This window comes from Cherax quadricarinatus, chromosome 56, assembly GCF_038502225.1.
Source record: "Cherax quadricarinatus isolate ZL_2023a chromosome 56, ASM3850222v1, whole genome shotgun sequence".
Classification (NCBI taxonomy): domain Eukaryota; kingdom Metazoa; phylum Arthropoda; class Malacostraca; order Decapoda; family Parastacidae; genus Cherax; species Cherax quadricarinatus.
The window spans coordinates 5,775,062-5,798,749 of NC_091347.1; the positions used below are offsets into that span (position 1 = coordinate 5,775,062).

A 23,688-nucleotide genomic window follows, 5' to 3' on the forward strand; every position below is an offset into this window, starting at 1 on the left:
TCTAAGGGTGAAGAAGAGCAGGATGTGAGTGTGGGGAAGGTGCAGGAGGCATTATGTAGAATGAAAGGAGGCAAAGCAGCTGGAACTGAAGGGATCATGACAGAAATGTTAAAAGCAGGGGAGGATGTATTGTTGGAGTGGTTGGTATGCGTGAGCGTGTTTGATAGGAGTGAATGGAGACAAATGGTTTTTAATACTTGACGTGCTGTTGGAGTGTGAGCAAAGTAACATTTATGAAGGGGTTCAGGGAAACCGGCAGGCCGGACTTGAGTCCTGGAGATGGGAAGTACAGTGCCTGCACTCTGAAGGAGGGGTGTTAATGTTGCAGTTTAAAAACTGTAGTGTAAAGCACCCTTCTGGCAAGACAGTGATGGAGTGAATGATGGTGAAAGTTTTTCTTTTTCGGGCCACCCTGCCTTGGTGGGAATCGGCCAGTGTGATAATAAAATAATAATAATAAATAATAATGAAAGAGGGGAAGGTACCTAGGGATTGGCAGAGAGCATGTATAATTCCTTTATATAAAGGGAAGGGGGACAAAAGAGACTGTAAAAATTATAGAGGATTAAGTTTACTGAGTATACCAGGAAAAGTATATGGTAGGGTTATTATTGAAAGAATTAGAGGCAACTAGGTAGTAGGTTAGTTGACAGCAACCGCCCAGGGAGGTACTACCGTCCTGCCAAGTGAGTGTAAAACAAAAAAGCCTGTAATTGTTTTACATGATGGTAGGATTGCTGGTGTCCTTTTTTCTGTCTCATGAACATGAAAGATTTCAGGTATGTCTTGCTACTTCTACTTGCACTTAGGTCACACTACACATGCATGTACAAGCATATATATACACACCCCTCTGGGTATTCTTCTGTTTTCTTTCTAGTTCTTGTTCTTAGTTTATTTCCTCTTATCTCCATGGGGAAGTGGAACAGAATTCTTCCTCCGTAAGCCATGCGTGTTGTAAGAGGCGACTAAAATGCAGGGAGCAAGGGGCTAGTAACCCCTTCTCCCGTATAAATTACTAAATTTAAGAGAAACTTTCGTTTTTCTTTTTGGGCCACCCTGCCTTGGTGGGATACGACCGGTGTGTTGAAAGAAGAATAATTAGAGGCAAGACAGAATGCAGGAATGCGGACGAGCAAGGAGGTCTTAGAGTGGGATGAGGATGTGTAGATCAAGTGTTTACATTGAAGCATATATGTGAACAATATTTAGATAAAGGTAGGAAAGTTTTCATTGCATTTATAGATTTAGAAAAGGCATATGATAGAGTGGATGGGGGAGCAATGTGACAGATGTTGCAAGTATATAGAACAGGTAGCAAGTTACTAAATGCTATAGTGTTTATGAGGATAGTGAGGCTTAGGTCAGGGTGTGTAGAAGAGAGGGAGACTACTTCCTGGTAAAGGTGGGTCTTTGACAGGGATGTGTAATGCCACCATGGTTGTTTAATATATTTATAGATGGGTTTGTAAAAGAAGTAAATGCTAGGGTGTTGGGGAGAGGGGTGGGATTAAATTATGGGGAATCAAATACAAAATGGGAATTGACACAGCTTCTTTTTGCTGATGATACTGTGCTTATGGGAGATTCTAAAGAAAAGACGAGTTTGGGAGTGTGTGTAAAGGTAGAAAGTTGAAAGTGAACATAGAAAAGAGTAAGGTGATGAGGGTATCAAATAATTTAGATAAAGAAAAATTGGATATCAAATTGGAGAGGAGTAGTATGGAAGAAATGAATGTTTTCAGATATGTATTTGGGAGTTGACGAGTCAGCAGATGGATGTATGGATGATGAGGTTAACCATAGAATTGATGAAGAAAAAAAGGCGAGTGGTGCACTGAGGTATATGTGGAGACAAAAAAACATTATCTATGGAGGCAAAGAAGGGAATGTATGAAAGTATAGTGGTACCAACACTCTTATATGGGTGTGAAGCTTGGGTTGTAAATGCTGCAGCAAGGAGGTGGTGGAGATGTCCTGTCTAATGGCAATGTGTGGTGTAAATATTATACAGAGAATTCTGAGTGTGGAAATTAGGAGAAGGTGTGGAGTGTGGAGAATGGATCAAAGTATGTTAAGGTGTGGAGTGTAGAGAATGGAGAGCGTATAAATCTGTAGGGGAAGGAAGGCGGGGTAGGGGTTGTCCTCAAAAAGGCTGGAGGGAGGAGGTAAAGGAGGTTTTGTGGGTGAGGGGCTTGGACTTCCAGCAAGCATGCGTGAGCGTGTTAGATAGGAGTGAATGGAGATGAATAGTATTTGGGACCTGACGAGTTGTTGGAGTGTGAGCAGGGTAATATTTAGTGAAGGGATTCAGGGAAACTGGTTATCTTTATATAGCCAGACTTGAGCACTGGAAATAGGAAGTACAATGCCTGCACTTTAGAGACAAACATATACCTGGAGTTTACCTGGAGAGAGTTCCAGGGGTCAACGCCCCCGCGGCCCGGTCTGTGACCAGGCCTCCTGGTGGATCAGAGCCTGATCAACCAGGCTGTTGCTGCTGGCTGCACGCAAACCAACGTACGAGCCACAGCCCGGCTGATCCGGAACTGACTTTAGGTGCTTGTCCAGTGCCAGCTTGAAGACTGCCAGGGGTCTGTTGGTAATCCCCCTTATGTGTGCTGGGAAGCAGTTGAACAGTCTCGGGTCCCTGACACTTATTGTATGGTCCCTTAACGTGCTAGTGACACCCCTGCTTTTCATTGGGGGGATGGAGCATCGTCTGCCAAGTCTTTTGCTTTCGTAGTGAGTGATTTTCGTGTGCAAGTTCGGTACTAGTCCCTCTAGGATTTTCCAGGTGTATATAATCATGTATCTCTCCCTCCTGCGTTCCAGGGAATACAGGTTTAGGAACCTCAAGCGCTCCCAATAATTGAGGTGTTTTATCTCCGTTATGCGCGCCGTGAAAGTTCTCTGTACATTTTCTAGGTCGGCAATTTCACCTGCCTTGAAAGGTGCTGTTAGTGTGCAGCAATATTCCAGCCTAGATAGAACAAGTGACCTGAAGAGTGTCATCATGGGTTTGGCCTCCCTAGTTTTGAAGGTTCTCATTATCCATCCTGTCATTTTTCTAGCAGATGCGATTGATACAATGTTATGGTCCTTGAAGGTGAGATCCTCCGACATGATCACTCCCAGGTCTTTGACGTTGGTGTTTCGCTCTATTTTGTGGCCAGAATTTGTTTTGTACTCTGATGAAGATTTAATTTCCTCATGTTTACCATATCTGAGTAATTGAAATTTCTCATCGTTGAACTTCATATTGTTTTCTGCAGCCCACTGAAAGATTTGGTTGATGTCCGCCTGGAGCTTTGCAGTGTCTGCAATGGAAGACACTGTCATGCAGATTCGGGTGTCATCTGCAAAGGAAGACACGGTGCTGTGGCTGACATCCTTGTCTATGTCGGATATGAGGATGAGGAACAAGATGGGAGCGAGTACTGTGCCTTGTGGAACAGAGCTTTTCACCGTAGCTGCCTCGGACTTTACTCTGTAGACGACTACTCTCTGTGTTCTGTTAGTGAGGAAATTATAGATCCATCGACCGACTTTTCCTGTTATTCCTTTAGCACGCATTTTGTGCGCTATTACGCCATGGTCACACTTGTCGAAGGCTTTTGCAAAGTCTGTATATATTACATCTGCATTCTTTTTGTCTTCTAGTGCATTTAGGACCTTGTCGTAGTGATCCAATAGTTGAGACAGACAGGAGCGACCTGTTCTAAACCCATGTTGCCCTGGGTTGTGTAACTGATGGGTTTCTAGATGGGTGGTGATCTTGGACAGGTAGCAAGTTACTAAATGCTATAGTGTTTATGAGGATAGTGAGGCTTAGGTCAGGGTGTGTAGAAGAGAGGGAGACTACTTCCTGGTAAAGGTGGGTCTTTGACAGGGATGTGTAATGCCACCATGGTTGTTTAATATATTTATAGATGGGTTTGTAAAAGAAGTAAATGCTAGGGTGTTGGGGAGAGGGGTGGGATTAAATTATGGGGAATCAAATACAAAATGGGAATTGACACAGCTTCTTTTTGCTGATGATACTGTGCTTATGGGAGATTCTAAAGAAAAGACGAGTTTGGGAGTGTGTGTAAAGGTAGAAAGTTGAAAGTGAACATAGAAAAGAGTAAGGTGATGAGTGTGAGTGTGAGCGTGAGTGTGAGTTTTCATCAGAGCTGCCTCCTGGTGTTATTACTGCAACAATATTATTTGCTATATTCCTCCATTTTAGGTGCCTTAAGTTGAAATCCCCCAGGAGCAAGATGTTGGGTGCAGGAGCTGGAAGGTTTTCCAGACAGTGGTCAATTTTTAACAGCTGTTCCTGGAATTGCTGGGATGTTGCATCCGGAGGCTTGTAGACTACCACAATGACTAGGTTTTGGTTCTCGACCTTTACTGCTAAAACTTCCACTACATCATTTGAGGCATTTAGCAGTTCTGTGCAAACAAGTGACTGCAATGTACAGGCCAACCCCCCCCTTTTGCCTGTTCACTCTGTCACATCTGTATAGGTTGTAACCTGGGATCCATATTTCGTTGTCCAAGTGATCCTTTATGTGGGTCTCAGTGAAAGCCGCGAACATTGCCTTTGCCTCTGCAAGCAGTCCACGGATGAAAGGTATTTTGTTGTTTGTTGCTGGCTTTAGACCCTGTATATTTGCAAAGAAGAATGTTATCGGACTGGTGGTATTGTTGGTACTGCCAATATCCTGGGATATTGGCAGTTTGGAGGGATATGTTGTGTATCTTTATATGTATATGTTTCTAAGCTGTTGTGTTCTAGGCACCTCTGCAAAAAACAGTGATCATGTATGAGTGAGGTGAAAGTGTTGAATGATTTGGAGATTTTCTTTCTTTTTGGGTCACTCTGCCTCGGTGGGAGACGGCCAACTTTAAAAAAAAAAAAAATAAATAAATAAAATAAAAAAAAAAAATGTGTTCTAAGGTTCGTAGGTTTGACTCTCCTTCAGCCAGAGATCAGTGTTTGTGTATATTTCACCTGCTCTCACGAATTCCTTGCATTGTTAAAATCTCTAGCAAGGCTGATGCATGCAGGGGATGAGATGAAAAGCTGTAAGCCTTCTCCCTGAAAGTTGGCTGCCTTGGATCAAAGTCTAGCGCAAGCTGGTGAGTTTGGTATAGCATTGCATACCTTGTTCCAAGGTTCGTAGGTTTGAGTCTCCTTCAGCCAGAGATCAGTGTTTGTGTATATTTCGCCTGCTCTTGCGAATTCCTCACACACACACACACACACATATATCTTCTTTCTTTCAACACACCGGCCATATCCCACCGAGGCGGGGTGGCCCAAAGGAAAAACGAAAGTTTCTCCTTTAACATTTAGTAATATATACAGGAGAAGAGGTTACTAGCCCCTTGCTCCCAGCATTTTAGTCGCCTCTTACAACACGCATGGCTTATGGAGGAAGAATTCTGTTCCACTTCCCCATGGAGATAAGAGGAAATAAACAAGAATAAGAACTAGAAAGAAAATAGAAGAAAACCCAGAGGGGTGTGTATATATATGCTTGTACATGCATGTGTAGTGTGACCTAAGTGTAAATAGAAGTAGCAAGACGTACCTGAAATCTTGCATGTTTATGAGACAGACAAAAGGACACCAGCAATCCTACCATCATGTAAAACAATTACAGGTTTCCGTTTTACACTCACTTGGTAGGACGGTAGCACCTCCCTGGGCAGTTGCTGTTTACCAACCTACTACCTACCTACACATTATATATACACCTACCATCCGACTTACGACCTGCTCGACTTACGACCACTCGACTTACGACCGTGTTTTTTATGCCAAATTTCTGGGAAATAAACAGCTATTTGTGTTGTACACAGTGTTTATCCTAAACCTTACAGTATAAAATACAGTACTAACAACATAAAAAGTAAAGTAAAACATGAAATACCAAAATAAAACAATAAAATAAAGTCATTACAAAAATGTTTTGTTGATATTCAGTAGTAAAGTTCGACTTATGACCATTTCGACTTACGACCGGCTTCTCGGAACCGAACTCGGTCGTACGTTGGATGGTAGGTGTATATACAGTGGACCCTCAGCTAACGATATTAATCCGTTCCTGAAAGCTCATCGTTAGCTGAAATTATTGTTACCTGAATTAATTTTCCCCATAAGAAATAATGGAAATCAAATTAATCCGTGCAAGACACCCCAACGAAAAAAAAAAAAATTTTTACCACATGAAATATTAATTTTAATACACACAAGCTGACACTTACCTTTATTGAAGATCTGGTGATGATTGATGGGATGGGAGGAGGGGAGAGTGTGGAAGTTGTTAATGTTTAGAAGGGGAATGAATCCCCTTCCATAGGACTTTAGGTATCAAGTCCTTTTCCAGGGTTACTCCCCTTCTTCTTTTAATGCCACTAAGGACCAGCTTTAGAGTCACTGGACCTCTGTCGCACAACAAATCTGCCTATAGAGGTCTGTACCTCCCGTTCATTTAAGATTTGCCTAAAATGGGCCACAACACTGTCATTGTAATAGTCACCAGCATGGCTTGCAATACCTGTGTTAGGGTGATTTTCATCCATAAAGGTTTGCAGTTCAACCCACTTTGCACACATTTCCTCAATCTTTGAAGTAGTCACAATGGATTCCACAACTGGCATAGGCATCTCAGGGTTAGCCCCAAACCCTTCAAAATCTTTCTTAATTTCCATACTAATTCTCACCCTTTTTATCACAGGGTTGGCACTAGAAGCTTTCTTGGGGCCCATTGTAACTTATTTTGCAGGTACAATCACTAAAAACGCTGTGATAATATGAAATGTTCCGATTGTATGCATGGATGCGACCGCACTGGCTGGCTTGTAAACACTGGCACCCACGGGACAACTGAGGCACGCTCAGGCCACACGTGGACGCGTCTCGAACAAATTGTATTGGCCGAGTTTTTTAGCGTTAGCTGAAGCAAAATTTTTGTGTTAAAATGTATCGTTAGCTGGATTTAACGTTAGCTGATGCCATCGTTAGCTGAGGGTCCACTGTATATATATATATATATATATATATACACACACACAACAACAATTAAGTAACCTTCAATTTAACAAATTCAATCCTGAATTTCCATGCTCAATTCTGAGGTCAAATCATACCTTGAGAGCAGCCATGCTTTCTACCAGCCATGATTCCACTTCCTGTACTTTTCTCTTGTGAACAGCCAGGTCATCTCGGGTTGTAGGGGAATATACATCAACCCACAAGGCTGACCCTACCTGAACAATATTACAATAAATTTTAATGGTAATTTATCATTAACACTGAAAACTGTTGCTAGTTAAAAAAAAAAAAAAAAAAAAAAGGCAGGTTATTTCCCAGACAAAATCAACCGAAGGGTCAAAATATGCCAATGATTTTTTTTTTTTTGCTTGTTAAATCATTACTGAAAGCTAGAGAAAAATTGATATGACCTATGACCATTTTTATAAAATCATTTAGATTACAAGCAATCTGCAAATGAAGGAAAAAGGTTAAGTTCAGAAGAACTGGAGTAAGATAAAGACATGAACCACAGTGCTGGTAATGGGAGATGACCTGTTGGAAATAGGACAAATTACAAAATATAAGTATGTAAAACACTATGTTACCCCAAGATTATGAATTAGACACGTGCAACACTTGGGTATCTTTAATGAGGAAACTTTTTGCCAGACAGTGGCTTCATCAGTCCATACAAAGGAGAATGGTGAAAAACAGGAGTAGTTTGATGTAATCAGTCCCTCAGCCTTGAGTCTATGCGGTCAGTCCATCAATCTTGAAAAGAATACAGCATATGTGCGAAGCAGCAGCTTATATACTGTAGGCAGGAGAGGTGCAGCAGTTGTAAGTGGCATCACATTTGTCCAATGTGGAAGCAGGTCATCCCCAAGGATTAGGCAAGTGGAGAATTCCCTGTATTAACCCTTTGAGGGTCGGTCATGTACGTCATAGCAGCCAGGGTCAGTCACGTATTTGTATGCCTAAATTCTAGCGCCTTCAAATCTGCTGGCAGGCCTATATATGAAAGAATGGGTCTGTGTGGTCAGTGTGCACAGTATAAAAAAATCCTGAAGCACGCAGTGCATAATGAGAAAAAAAACTGAACGTGTTTTTGGTTTAAAACAGCGACTTTCTAGTGTATTTTTGTATGGTATTTATGATTGTATTCTCGTTTCCTTGGTCTCATTTGATAGAATGGAAAATATATTACAGAAATAGAGATGATTTTCTTTGGTTTCACGATGACAAGTACCTTGAAATTGAACTCAAAGTAGCGAGAATGATCGATTTTTGCTGATGTTCAAGAGTAAACAAATCATGCCACGTGTCCAATACACGTCAACTGGCGAGTCTAATATTCTTTTGCAAGTGTGCTGACATCATTTATACCATTTTTACAATGATGCAGTAATATACATAATAAAAAAACCGTCTATTTTCTGTGAGAATAAAAATTCAAAATGGAAAGCAAAAGTAATGTAAGAGGGGCCTAGAGATGTGACTAGTGAACAAATAAAATAGTTTAGTGCCATGAATGTCTATCTTGTTTATTCTGGATCCTGTTAGGAAATTGGTATCTTTTGAAATTTTGTGTGAAATTACCCAAACTGTCAATTTCTGACCACTTTATTGGGTAGTTGAAATTGGTAAATGGGCAATCTTGTTTCATTTGGTAAAACAAATGGAGTTCTAGAGAAAGAGCTATGATTTTAGTCAACTGCAACATTGGCATTGGCCAAAAATAGGGTTCAATGTGGGCGAAATCACTGATGTGTAAATATCGTGAAGACTGCAACTTCACGAGAGCATAATTCCATAAGTTTTCCATCAAATTTCGTACTTTTGGTGTCATTATGATCGGAAAAAGATTCTCTATCATTTCGCAAGAAAAAATCTTTTTTTTTTTTCAAGAATTTTTCGAATGAGACCGAGTTTGGGAGAGGGCCTCTCGACCCTCAAAGGGTGAAGATCCCACAATGTTGCCCTGTCAGACAGGAATGTAGATGAATGGTTCAGAGAACCGACAAGTTGATAAATTAGACACGTGCAACACTTGGGTATCTTCAATGAGGAAACGTTTTGCCACAAAGTGGCTTCATCAGTCCATACAAAGGAGAATGGTGAAAAACAGGAGGAATTTGAGGTTTCAGTCCCTCAGCCTTGAGTCGATGTGATCAGTCCATCACATCAACTGAAGGCTGAGGGACTGATTACCTCAAACTCCTCCTTTTCTCCACCATTCTCCTTTGTATGGACTGATGAAGCCACTGTGTGGCGAAACGTTTCCTCATTAAAAATACCCAAGTGTTGCACATGTGTTATTTATCATCTAACATGTATAATGACAATGTAATGTTTCACTTTCAACAAGTGTTAAAACAAAGCCTGAAACAAACCTCACTGGACAGTTTTTTAATGAGACAAAGAACCAGTGAGCCAGAATAAGGTGTTAGTGGTGAAAAGAGAAAGGAGAGAGAGAAAACCAGAAGGATAGTTGCCTGGCATATTAATAGAAGGCGACTCTCCTTCCAAGCAGTAACAACCCCCCTCCTCTCCTCCACCTCCTGCTTCCAGTATGCCATTAGCTCTCCTCTGACAGGTAAGGGGCAGTTAAATTATCATTTGCAGTACAATATTTCAGTTAAATTTTCATTTACATGTAGTATTAATTTTTATAGTTTCCCTGTGCTGTATAATTTTATACATTGTTTTATGTAGTAGTTAATACATTATTAACCTTTTCAGGGTTGGTGCCGTACTTGTATGGCTTGAGAGCCAGGGTCGGTACCATACTTGAACGCGTATATTCTAGCACCTTCAAATCTAGCGGAAGAAAGCTGGTAGGCCTACATATGAAAGAATGGGTCTGCGTGGTCAGTGTGCTCAGTATAAAAAAAAATCCTGCAGCACGTAGTGCATAATGAGAAAAAAAAACTCAGACCATGTTTTTGGTTTAAAACAGCGAATTTGCAGTGTATTTTTGTATGGTATTTATGGTTATATTCTCGTTTTCTTGGTCCCATTTGATAGAATGCAAGATATATTACAGAAATAGAGATGATTTTGATTGGTTTCACAATGAAAAGTACCTTGAAATTGAGCTCAAAGTAGTGTAAATGTTCGATTTTTGCCGATGTTCAAGAGTAAACAAATCACGCCAAGCGTCCAATACATGTCAACTGGTGGCGAGTCTAGTATTCTTTCATAAGTGTGCTGATATTATTTATACCATTTTTACAATAATGCATAACAGTAAATCTATTTTTTGTGAGAATAAAAATTCAAAATAGAAAGCAAGAGTAATATAATAGGGGCCTGAAGACATGATTATTGAACAGATAAAATGTTATTTTAGTGCCAGGAATGTCTGTCTTGTTTATTCTGGACCTTTTTTTGAAAATGGCATCTTTTGAAGTTTGTGTGAAATGGGCCAAATTGCCAATTTTTGACCACTTCACTGGGTAGTTGAAATCGATAAATGGGCAGTTTCTTGTACTCATTTGATAGAACAAATGGAGTTCTAGCGAAATAACTATGATTTTAGCCGACTGAAACATTTTGGAATTAGCCGAAAATAGGGCTCAAAGTGGGCGAAATCCCCAATGTGTAAATATCGTTGAAAGAGCATATTTCCATAAGTTTTCCATCAAATTTCATACTTCTGGCGTTATTACCATCCGGAAAAGATTCTCTATCATTTCCTAAGAAAAAATATTTTTTTTTTTTAAATTTTCGACCCTAAGAGCGAGTTCAAGATCGTGGGGGTCTCGACCCTGAAAGTGTTAATATACTGTTATATTATCATTTGGGGTCTGGAATGGATTAATTCTATTTGCATTATTCTTTGTGGGAAAAACTGCTTTGGTTGTCGTCAATTCTGGCTGTCAAATTGACATCTGGAACAAATTAAATTTGAAAACAGAGGTTCCACTGTATACAATGAAGGTACAAGTAGATTAAATATATCATTGTACATGATTATAAGAAAAATTATTTGGATTATAATCTAGTTAGTTTATAGGTACAATTTTTTTTACATTAAATAATTTTCAATTCAAGAACTCGAATTCTTGAAGCAGCAACTATTCCAAGTAACCGTTTTATATTCTATATTTCTAAAAATCAATCTACTTCTGGTTCTCAAACCAATGAAAATTATTTCTATTTCAGTAGTATGTCTTCCATCCTATTAAATGATACCAAGAAACCACCAATAAAACCAAAACCATCAGAAAAAACACCAAACACAGTAAGTTTTGTTTTACTCATCATGCACTGCATGTGGCAGGATTTTTTTATACTGTGCACACTCACTGCACAGACCCATCCTCTCATATCTTGGCCAAAATTTACTGCTCACAGCTTATCTGAGCCAGCTGAGCTCATGACTTCAATGACCTACTTTATGTGATGGTCACTGAAAGAGTTACTCCTGCGACATGAAAGAATTTACTATGTTTTAAAGTTACCACATTTTTTTGTATGATCGAATGTAATTATACTGTTGTTAGAAATTATTACTCCTAGTGTTCAGTGTAATTCATAGTCTTTATGTGCTGTTTCCTGATTACAGGCTTCTAGCCAGAATGAGCAATACCACATATTCACTACAGGTCCAAAATTATGATTCAAACTGAAAAATTGTACAACAAATAATAGGCTTAGAAAGGATTTAAATTTAAGCTGTGTAAAGGATTTGAAAATTTCTTTATGAATTAAGGTCAAACAAGTTATAACAGACTAAACAGCACAAAGATAACCAACATGAGTTCTCAGATCCAGTAACTAAAAGCACAGTTCTTAAAACAATACAAATTAGGTTTAATACACAAAGAACAAACAAAAAGACATACAACATGATTCCTCAAGATAATGAAGAAATCCAAATGACTGCAGCTTGTTAACAGGTTAAACAAAACAAAAAGATATTAAAAAAAAAACTGGAAAACCCCCCTCACAAATATCTGTTAGGTGATTTGCTATTGTAAATTCTCATGCATATGAAGCATTCAAACTCCATACCTTAGGTGTTTTTTTTCCGAGATGGGACAGGGCATCTGGTTCTCGGAAACGCTTTACTGCTTTTTTCTCAAGAGGCGGCGAGGGACTTGAATCAAAATCATCAAAGGTAGGAGGCTGCCAGGAAGAACTCTGGAAGACGAAGACTTAATTGAATGGATCAAGCTTTCTTGGAATAAATCACTCTAAGTGCATCCACACCTCTCTCTCCACACCAACACAAAACCCAATCTACACCTTAATATTGAACATGTACCAGTAGTGCCAGGAACTGCCAAACACTCCAGAGTTCACTGATCTACACTACACTAAATTTGATAATGTCAACAATGCTTTATTGGTAAAAGAAAATTATTTTAAATTCAAAGAAAAAGTTTTAAATTGTACAGTACACTATTTGTTATACTGAAGTTGCTAAAAAGTAGTAGTATTAGTTGTAGTAATAGTATCAACAGAGCACTTGGAGATTATGTCACTCAGCATTCATACTAATAAAACAGTAATGATATACAAAACACTAAAAACAGATAAAATTAACAAACAATAAAACCTACAAACATAAATAAAATGCTTCACACAAATATTAACCATACCACGATAAAAAAAAAAGCAGCATCAATTAACCCATAAACGGTCCAAACGTATATATATGTTTTTTCAACATTTGAAAGTATGTAAAAAAAGTAGATTTTTTTTTTCTACATTTGAAAACGTGTAAAAAAATTTTGATCTACTTTTTTTTTTTTGTTACATTTGAAAATATGTAAGAAAAAACATAGATCTACTTTTGGAGCACTACACATGTGAACGTAGATCTGCTTGGACCGTTTACGGGTTATAAACCACATTGAACTATTTATGTCCAAAGACTTCCATAAAAATTTCCTGAGAACCCTACAGGCCCCCCAGTAATTATATAAACCATGACAAAGGTAAAAAAAAAATCATTAGTCTGGGGCCTATTTAAAATGAGTTCTGCAGTCAGTGGCATGTCACAAGCTACACAGGAAGGAAAGGCAGAAACACCATCAAACTGGTGACTATAGGTGAAATAGTTATTAAAAAGAACCCTTGAAAAAACTCATGTAGATTAGGCAGTGGATACGTACAGTAGAACCGCGGTACTCGAACTTAATTAATTCCAGAATGCTGTTTGAGTGTCGATCCCGACCATGGTGACTTATTTATGTATATTTAAAAAAAAAAACACCAAAAATGCGAAGAAACACGAAATAGTTTACAGCAAAGTTCTGGCAGGTCGTGTTTGTTTGGTCGAGTGCTGAGCTTTGTTCAAGTAGGGAGTTGTTTGAGTACTGAGGTTCCACTGTATACAAAAGCAATGGTGTAGTATGTAATTAGATAGCATGGTAAAATGTTTAATGATGGAACAAGGAGGGGACAATACCAAGAGTGTACAACAATAATTTTATTTAAAATAACTATTACAGTGGACCCCCTGTATACGATGGCATCGGTATACGACCCCCTGTATACGATGGCATCGGTATATGTTAAATCCGGTAGACGATACATTTTAACGCAAAAATTTTGCCTTGCCACTCGTTAAAAAACCCGCCACACACGATTTGTCCAGGACGCGTCCACATGTGGCCTGAACTGCCCCGTGCGTGCCAGTGTTTACAAGCCAGCCAGTGTGCTTGCATCTAAGCATACATTCGGTACATTCCATATTATCACTGTTTTTGGTGCTTGTTTCTGCAAAATAAGTCACCATGAGCCCCAAGAAAGCTTCTAGTGCCAACCCTGTGGTAAAAAGGGTGAGAATTAGTATGGAAATTAAGAAAGATTTTGAAGGGGGTGGCACAGCTATATACTACTCAGACCAACTAGAATGTATCACTAATACTTGCACAAGGGATGAACATGGGTCACCAACACCTGAGACCCCCCCCCCACCTCAGCAACGGCTAAGATTTCAGCAACACGAAGTGTCACCAACACCAGACACCCCAATATATATATTAGCGTTGAGTTCAAATGTTATTTTATTCATTTCATTTTTCATTTTTCTTTCAAATAGGATGTACCTGTCATGTTTTATTGTTTTATGTTTGCTTTAATAAATAATAAAGTGTTTATCTTTGTTAATTATTATTTCGTTTTCTATTCATTAATTTTCCTGAGGAGGAGCCAGCTTTGGTAATACTGTCTGAAGTTATTAGAGAGCTGAGTAAGCCTTCACAAATCCATTGTGCCTACTTCAAAGATTAAGGAAATGTGTGCAAAGTGGGTTGAACTGCAAACCTTTATGGATGAAAATCACCCTAACACAGCTATTGCAAGCCGTGCTGGTGACTATTACAATGACAATGTTATGGCCCATTTTAAACAAATCTTAAAGGAACGGGAGGTACAGACCTCTATGGACAGATTTGTTGTGCGACAGAGGTCCAGTGACTCTGGAGCTGGTCCTAGTGGCATTAAAAGAAAAAGGGAAGTAACCCCAGAAAAGGACTTGCTACTTCAAGTCCTAATGGAAGGGGATTCCCCTTCTAAACATTAACAACTTCGACACTCTCCCCTCCTCCCATCCCATCAATCATCACCAGATCTTCATTAAAGGTAAGTGTCATGTATTCTATTGTTAGTAGAGTACTACAAATTGTGCATGTCTTCTTCAGTTTGTGTGCATTAAACTTAATATTTCATGTGGTAAAATTTTTTTTTCACTCTTTTGGGTGTCTTGAACAGATTAATTTGATTTCCATTATTTCTTATGGGGAAAATTAATTCACCTTCCGATAATTTTGGCATATGATAAGCTCTCAGGAACAGATTAATATCGTATACCGGGGGTCCACTGTATATGAATATTTAAAATGCAAGTATGTAATTGATTTTTACCTCTCAAACATACTACAGTATCAGCCATTACCATAAAAAGCTGAAGAGGAACTCCAAAGAACATCATGAATACCTTGTTGAATTTAATACAAGACAGACATTCGGTGATTAGTAATTATAATCCAATTTATGATTATTGTTATATTAATGGGTTAGTGCTAAGCCCATTCAGGGTCATGGAAAAGGTAGGGACTTCATGGCAATTAATGAAGTCTTTGGTTTGAGTATGGTAAATTAAGATCTCATTACCCAGAAAATAACTACACTCAGCATTAAACTCACCTTTTGTTTGCTTTTCCAATTTGCCATGATGGTTACATTTGCCAGTTATTTAAGCAGCTACTAAATACAGTAATCTGAAAAGGTGGAAGTTTACATTGTGAATTATTACCTCAGGTTAGAGATGCACAGACCACAGGGCATGAGCACCAAACTAGTGGTAGATTTTGCTAGTTATTCCACAAATGCAGTTCAGCCTATGGCCTGATTTCCTTGGTAACTCCCTGATTATTATATTTATGTGGAAGCACTAAACTCATTAGACAATCAGGTTTGATCCAAGGAAAGAGAAGGGAGATTCAATTCCCTGGATCAAGAGCCCTTTACTGTATCAAGGCACAGCCCTTAAAGTGACAATCTGGTGTGCCAGGCTATTACACCCTAATGGCAATAGGCCCATAACATTGTAAATAGGGTACAATTCAAAAAGAAAAGATATCCCGGATATAAGTGCACAGTATAATCATCAAATACTACACAAAAATCTTTAATACAACTAGAAGTTGAAAAAAATCCTGAATCGAGTACTACATATATAAAGATACAGTGGACCCCGGATATCGGCCGATGCAGATATCGGCCAAATCGGATTTTGGCCACTTTTTTGGCCGAAATTCTGTCCTGGATTTTAGCTGGCAACTCGGAAATCTGCCGTATTGGACACATCCGCCTGACCATGTCCGTGAGTCAGTCTGGTTGCGTCTGTGGGCGAGTGAGCAACATTCCGCGCATTCATCCAAACATTTTGTTACAATCCATTGTTTTTTGTGGATGTTTATTGAGTGCGACTGTGAAATAAGCCACCATGGGCCGAAAGAAACACATTACCTAGTATATAAAAACATACAATGTTTATATGAAATGTATGCTTAATAATAATCACTCTTGGGCACATTAAATGTCTTGTTTTAGGTTAATACAGTGGACCCCGCATACCGATGGCATCACATAACGATTAATCCGCATACCGCTTGCTTTAAACGCAAAAATTTTGCCTCGCATACCGCTTAAAAACCCGCTCACCGATTTTCGTCCGAGACGCGTCCAATGTGCGCCCTCAGCCAGCCTCACATGTGCTGCCAGTGGCATTGTTTACCAGCCAGCCTCCGCGGTAACATCAAAGCATACAATCGGAATATTTCGTATTATTACAGTGTTTTCGGTGCTTTTTCTGGAAAATAAGTGACCATGGGCCCCAAGAAAGCTTCTAGTGCCAACCCTACAGCAATAAGGGTGAGAATTCCAATAGAGATGAAGAAAGAGATCATTGATAAGTATGAAAGTGGAGTGCGTATCGCCGACCTGGTCAGGTTGTACAAGAAACCCCAATCAACCATCGCTACTATTGTGGGCACCAGAAAGGCAATCAAGGAAGCTGTTCTTGCCAAAGGTTTAACTGTGTTTTCGAAACAAAGATCGCAAGTGATGGAAGATGTTGAGAGACTCTTATTGGTGTGGATAAATGAAAAACAGCTAGCAGGAGATAGCGTCTCTCAAGCGATCATAAGCGAAAAGGCTAGGAAGTTGCATGAGGATTTAATTAAAAAAATGCCTGCAACTAGTGCTGATGTGAGTGAATTTAAGGCCAGCAAAGGTTGGTTTGAGAGATTTAAGAAGCGTAGTGGCATACATAGTGTGATAAGGCATGGTGAGGCTGCCAGTTCGGACCACAAAGTGGCTGAAAAATATGTGCATGAATTCAAGGAGTACATAGAGACTGAAGGACTGAAACCTGAACAAGTGTTTAATTGTGATGAAACAGGCCTGTTTTGGAAGAAAATGCCAAGCAGGACCTACATTACTCAGGAGGAAAAGGCACTCCCAGGACATAAGCCTATGAAAGACAGGCTTACTTTGTTGATGTGTTCCAATGCTACTGGTGATTGCAAAGTTAAGCCTTTATTAGTGTATCACTCTGAAACTCCCAGACCGTTCAGGCAAAAGAATGTCCTCAAGGAGAATTTGTGTGTGCTGTGGAGGGCAAACAGTAAGGCATGGGTCACTAGGGACTTTTTCTATGACTGGTTACACCATGCATTTGCCCCCAATGTGAAAGATTACCTAACTGAAAAGAAATTAGAACTTAAGTGCCTCCTGGTGTTAGACAATGCCCCTGGTCATCCTACAGACGTGGCAGAGCGAATTTATGGGGACATGAAATTCATTAACATCAAGTTTTTGCCTCCTAATACCACTCCTCTCCTGCAGCCCATGGACCAGCAGGTTATTGCAAACTTCAAAAAACTGTACACAAAAGCTCTGTTTGAAAGGTGCTTTGTAGTGACCTCAGAAACTCAACTGACTCTAAGAGAGTTTTGGAGAGAGCACTTTAATATCCTCAATTGTGTAAACCTTATAGGTAAGGCTTGGGAGGGAGTGACTAAGAAGACCTTAAACTCTGCTTGGAAGAAACTGTGGCCAGAATGTGTAGACAAAAGGGATTTTGAAGGGTTTGAGGCTAACCCTGAGAGGATTATGCCAGTTGAGGAATCCATTGTGGCATTGGGAAAGTCCTTGGGGTTGGAGGTTAGTGGGGAGGATGTGGAAGAGTTGGTGGAGGAGGACAATGAAGAACTAACCACTGATGAGCTGATAGATCAACTTCAACAGCAAGAGGCCAGACCTGAGGAAACTGGTTCAGAGGAGGGGAGAGAGAAATTGAAGAAGTTGCCTACTACAAAGATTAAGGAAATGTGTGCAAAGTGGCTTGAAGTGCAAACCTTTTTTGATGAAAATCACCCTCACACAGCTATTGCAAGCCGTGTTGGCAACCTGTACACTGACAATGTTGTGAAACACTTTAGGGAAGTCATAAAGGAATGCGAGGTACAGGCCACTATGGACAGATATGTTGTGCAAAAGAAGTCCAGTGACTCTGAAGCTGGTCCTAGTGGCATTAAAAGAAGAAGGGAAGTAACCCCAGAAAAGGACTCGACACCTCAAGTCTTAATGGAAGGGGATTCCCCTTCTAAACACTAACACTCTCTCTCCCCTCCTCCCATCCCATCAATCATCACCAGATCTTCAATAAAAGTAAGTGTCATGTAAGTGTGCATGCCTTTTTCAGTTTGTGTGTATTAAAATTAACATTTCATGTGGTAAAAAATTTTTTTTTTTCATACTTTTGGGTGTCTTGCACGGATTAATTTGATTTCCATTATTTCTTATGGGGAAAATTCATTCGCATACCGATTATTTCGCATAACAATGACCCCTCTTGCACGGATTAAAATCGGTATGCGGGGGTCCACTGTATAGACATTTTCATTAATCCATCTATGATATTTTCTTCAAAATTATTATAAGAAACACGTTACATAGCATATAAACATGCAATATTATCGAGTGGTGAGTTGGGAGGAGAGTAAACAATACGTTTTCTCTGATTCGTCGTTAGAGAAAACTGTGAATCTAGTGTCTGGCGCAGTCACCACCCTTCATGCTCAATTTGTTTACAATTCTCGGCATGAATTATTCATTCCAGTACTTCTCCCTTTGTTTATGATGGCATCTAAAGGTAGTTGTTAGAAATGATTAAACTCAAAAAACATGGTATAATAATATGGCTGTGTAGTGTAGCCCAGGGGGAGGCTACATACGCATACCTACATCTACCGCTGTTTACACTGACTTCCTACAAATATTACTCACCTCTTGCCCTACATTAAGACTACAAATATTCTGAGGTAAGTAATGACTGTACTGTGGCAGTAAATGACAAAGAAGGGAAGTAACCCTAGAGAGGGTTTTGATACCTTATGGAGGGGGATTCCTAACTCCCTCTCCCCACCTTGTCTTCTTCAATACACCAACAAGAATCTTCAATAAAGGAATGTAAAGCTCATTTATCATTAAAATTTATGCTTTATATTTATTTTTCATTGTTTTCTGTATGTAAAACAATAATTAATCTTTAAAAAATTTATTTTTTGTTAATATTTTTGGGTGTCTGAAATGGATTAATTGGATTTACATTAATTCTTATGAGAAATATTACTTCGGTTTTCAGCCTTTTTGGCCAACCTTCTGGAACGGATTACGGCCAATAACCGGGGTTCCACTATACTTTATTTCGGTATGATACAATGTTTGTACAAAGGTGAATTACATTTACATGTGCATGACCACAGCCTCTTAACATGCAGAGCATTTTGGGCAAACTTGCAACTAACCTAAGATTAATAAGAAAATGACAAATTGTTTGACATATACAATCTCTTAGGTGATTGCCAATATAAATTTAGGAGTTACAATGGATATAACTGAATATGGGGCAGTCACCCTCAAATTTTAATTGCTTTGCTGTCTGGTCAATAACCATACCTCTGCTTGAACAATGGTTTACACTTGAATGAACTTTCATAATATCCTTCAGGTCATTACCCATTTGTAAGTGCTACTTGAATGACTGCCAGTTCTATAGCTAGTAACCAGCTATTGGACCAGCAGTCAGTTGACCAACAGCCATATAGCATAAATTTTTTAAATATGTACTACTGACATGGCAGTCAGGCAGGAACCAGTTAGGTGGTTCGGTTGGGTTAAGTTATACAAGCCTTTAAAATTGTATAGTTAACCACTAATAAGCAAACTGTAAAAAACTGTCAGACTGGTATGGCAACATGGAGCCCCTTGAACGATAACCAGTTCAACAGCTGTTTACATGTGGGCAACTGACAGCTGATACAATATCCTCTGCTATTAGTTATTTTGAACATACTTAAATTATATTCATCAGAAAATGCTGAACCAGTTGAAGTAACAGTATGCAGGGAATGGGAGATAAGCTTTAGAGCCAACAAAATTTTTTACAGACTATAGGAAGAAATTTGTACAATGGTTCTGAGAGTGCACACTTGTGGGGGAATGGTACCCTGGAAAGCCCTCAATGCTGTAAATAATTAAAGCTAGGAAGTCAACCAGGGGGCAAGATCAGCAACTTGTTAAAAAATAACCACAAGTTATCCATCACATATGGTACTTGGGTAGTATATTTTGGGTAAGATTAGATTAGGATATGCTATTGCTTGCTAAAATTTCTAATAAATCTTTATATGGGGAACTCTTCATCAACATCAAAACAGTGAAGACTTTTCCTGACTGATCAGATATTATCAGAAAACTTTATTTGGATTAAACTCTCAAAGGCTGAGTAACTATCAATAACCCAATAAAGTAAATGTGACTGATTTCCATTAGGGTCCTTTTTTAGTTCCTTACCCAGGATGCAACCTACAGTTATCTATTTACTGGTGGATGACCAGGGGCAGCAGGTGTTAAACTTCATTATACACGCCTCTTCATAGTGGGGTTTGACCCCCAAATCCTCTCTGGTGTGGGGCCCAGCATGGTTACCATTGTGCTGTGATATACCTGCTGATATAACCTAAGATAACCCAATAAAGTCAGTGTAATTAGGTTTCATCCTAGAGAAGGTCATCTCTAATCCCTCGGATCAAGAATCTTTCCCTAGCCTATATGAAGGACTAAATACTTTCATTGGTGTTAATGGTGGAGTTAGCAGAATCCTCAGTTCACACACTAAGGGACCAGGGCTCGCTCCCCGGCATGGGTGAAACAATGGGCATGTTTCCCTACACCTGCTGTCCTGTTTACCCAGCATTAAGTAGGTACCTGGGTGTTAGTCGACTGTTGTGGGTCACATCCTGGGAGACAAGATTATATGAGTAAGTTAGTTTATTCTGGTACAGATACACAAATACAGTTACATAAATTATTTTATCATACACAGCGGCCTATGTGTAGATTACCTAAGATAACCCAAAAATGGTCAAAGTGAGTTATTTCGTCATATATGACACATCGACTTTATTGGGTCACTATGGGTGGTTAGCATCCCCAGGTTAAGATAAAATTTGTTCGGGTTTTTAACCCGGGGAGGGTTAGCCACCCAGGATAACCCAAATCAGTGCATTATCAACGACTTTGTCTTATTTCCATTGTGGTCCTTTAATCTTGTACCCTAGAATGCGATCCACAAGTCTACTAACGTCTAGGTACCTACTTACTGCTAGGTGACCAGGGACAGCAGGTGCAAGGAAACACGTCCAATGTTTCCACCTGTGCCGGAGACTGAACAACGGACACTCAGTGTCTGGCAAGTGTGTTGCCAACCGAGCCACGGGACACCGTTGGTACTATTTATTTATTTATTTATTTATAATTTGAGCACACTTACAGAGGTACAAAAAAAAATACAGATAAGAGCAGCATGCCAAAGCCACTTATACTATGCATAGCATTACGGGCTGGCTTAAAATTAACTTAAGATTAACTAAGCAATGATGAAATCAGTGAAAAACATTAATGTAAACTGATTACTATAAAGCACAAGTGAGTATTACAAAGACAGGTCATATGGTTGCATGCATTGTTGTAAATTCAGTAGAATGGAGTATTCTGTTAGGTAGTGAATTTAAAAAATAATAAAGTTAGATTGGGTTTTAGGTTTAACATTTATGTGATATAATTGTGAGAAACATTTAAGATATACAATTTATAAGGTTCAGTTATTCAGTATTTATTTGGTTTTGGGTGAGTAAGTGATCTTTGAGAAGAGACTTGAATTTATAAACAGGTAGTGTTTCTTTTATATTAACAGGTAATGAATTCCAGATTTTAGGGCCTTTTATGTGCATTGAGTTTTTGCATAGCGTGAGATGGACACGAGGAATATCAAAGAGTGATCTGTGCCTTGTGTTATGGTCATGTGTTCTGTTGAGGTTGGCAAGGAGATGTTTGAGGGGAGGGTTAATATCAGAGTTGAGTGTTCTATGTATGTAATAGGTGCAGTAATAAGTATGGATGTTTTGTATGGTGAGTAGGTTGAGTGTATTGAATATTGGTGGAGTGTGCTGCCTGTAGTGAGAATTTGTTATCATTCTAACTGCGACATGCTATGCACCTTATGGACCATCAGATTATTGTGTGCTTTATATTTATGCAGTAATATTAAAGTAAACATTTGTATTTGTATCAAATGCATGTTGTTTGAGATATTCCAAGACTCGGCGTACTTATTTGGTGTCAAGTGTCAAGTATACTGAAGCAACATACCTACATAACTTGTTATCTCAGTAAGATGGTCACTTGTAATATATTCTCACCTGTAGACACCTGAGGTACACGTAATAATTCACTTGTTGCTTCAGCTGTCTCTCTCAAACACTGTTGACATCTGTACCAGCACTAGCCAATCACCGTCCACCTCTCATGCCTAACCACCAATAGCAAACCAGCTAAAAATTGCAAAGGACCTCGTGTATAAGACCAGTAAATATTACAATTATATCATTCAAGGTTTAGTAAATTGTTCATTCATTATAAGAGTAGAAATAAATACCTTCACTTCACCAACGTTATTGTTATTATCCAAGCAGATACAAGGTATTGTTTGCTTAGTGATAAGTCAGTGTTTGACTTCATTGGGTTACGCTATCTAAAATTCTAGTTAAATTAATATATAAAAAAATAAGTAAGAAATTGACTTATTTAGGCTTTGTGTATATAGCAAACAAATTTCTAACAATGGCCCTGATGGAACAGAGATGTTATGACACATGAGAGTACATAATATAGATTTTACCTGGAATAACCAAACAATGTCAAGTAGTGTGACTTATGTCCATTAGTGTCGCTGTCAATTTGCTTAATTACATGGCGCCAATTATACAAATATACGCATCACATTAATAAATTAATTATGAACGTTTAACTATGAACATTTTTAATCACAAGAAATCGTTATCCTACCTTTTCGCCCTTTCATTCATAAAATATTCTATGATTGTTCTTTACTTGTATACTATGACTGGCCTTGGCGTGATAAGATTAAGTTTATTTCTTTGTAAAGGTTAAAATGTGTAATTACAATTTTGATTTGCTAAGTACAAAGATAGCCACTATCATGCCGCGGCATTCTGGGCAGACTAATCCTAATACATAGTAACAGTTTCATTCCTTTATTACTGTATAACAGGTGGCTGTGGCTGGCCACCTACTTCCCTAGCACCAACTATCTTTGCTTCCTAACTTGTGCACTGGTTACCATAAGATCATTCTTATTATCACGGGAGAATACTAAACCCGGAGGGATTTTACAGCGCCTCTGGGGCCGGTATGGGTGGGGGGGGGGAGGAATGGAAGGTATTCTGGCTTAATTCAGGGAACTGGAGCAGACCCAATTCCCTAGATCAAGAGCCCCCTCACCAGCATCAAGGAACCTCCCTTGAGGGTTAGCCACCCAGGATAATCCAAGAAAATCAGTGCGTCATTGAGGACTGTCTTAATTCCATTATGCCCTTCAATCTTGTCCCCCAGGATGCCAATCAGAACTACTACTTACTGCTAGGCGAACTGGGACAGCAGGTGTCTTCCTCTTTTTCGGGTCACTCTACTTCGGTGGGAGACTACAGGTTGAAATAGTAGATGAAGTTTACAGCATTAAGAGATTACAGCAGAAGCTACAAGACCACTTT

The 23,688-nt window shown here is 39.1% G+C and overlaps 1 protein-coding gene across 5 annotated transcripts in view; it reads right to left on the reverse strand.

Annotated features, from left to right (window-relative positions):
- Rad17 (Rad17 checkpoint clamp loader component) overlaps positions 1–22,451 on the reverse strand; it is a gene marked incomplete at its 3' end in the record, with an annotated part of 202,403 nt that extends 179,952 nt beyond the window's left edge. For 2 of the 5 annotated variants that reach the window (XM_070097048.1, XM_070097045.1), the window contains 4 exon segments: positions 7,144–7,263; positions 12,050–12,178; positions 15,194–15,267; positions 22,318–22,445. In XM_070097048.1, the coding sequence (XP_069953149.1) occupies positions 7,144–7,263; positions 12,050–12,178; positions 15,194–15,220 (276 nt within the window). 5 annotated transcript variants of the gene reach the window in all.
- Positions 22,452–23,688: the final 1,237 nt, after the last annotated feature.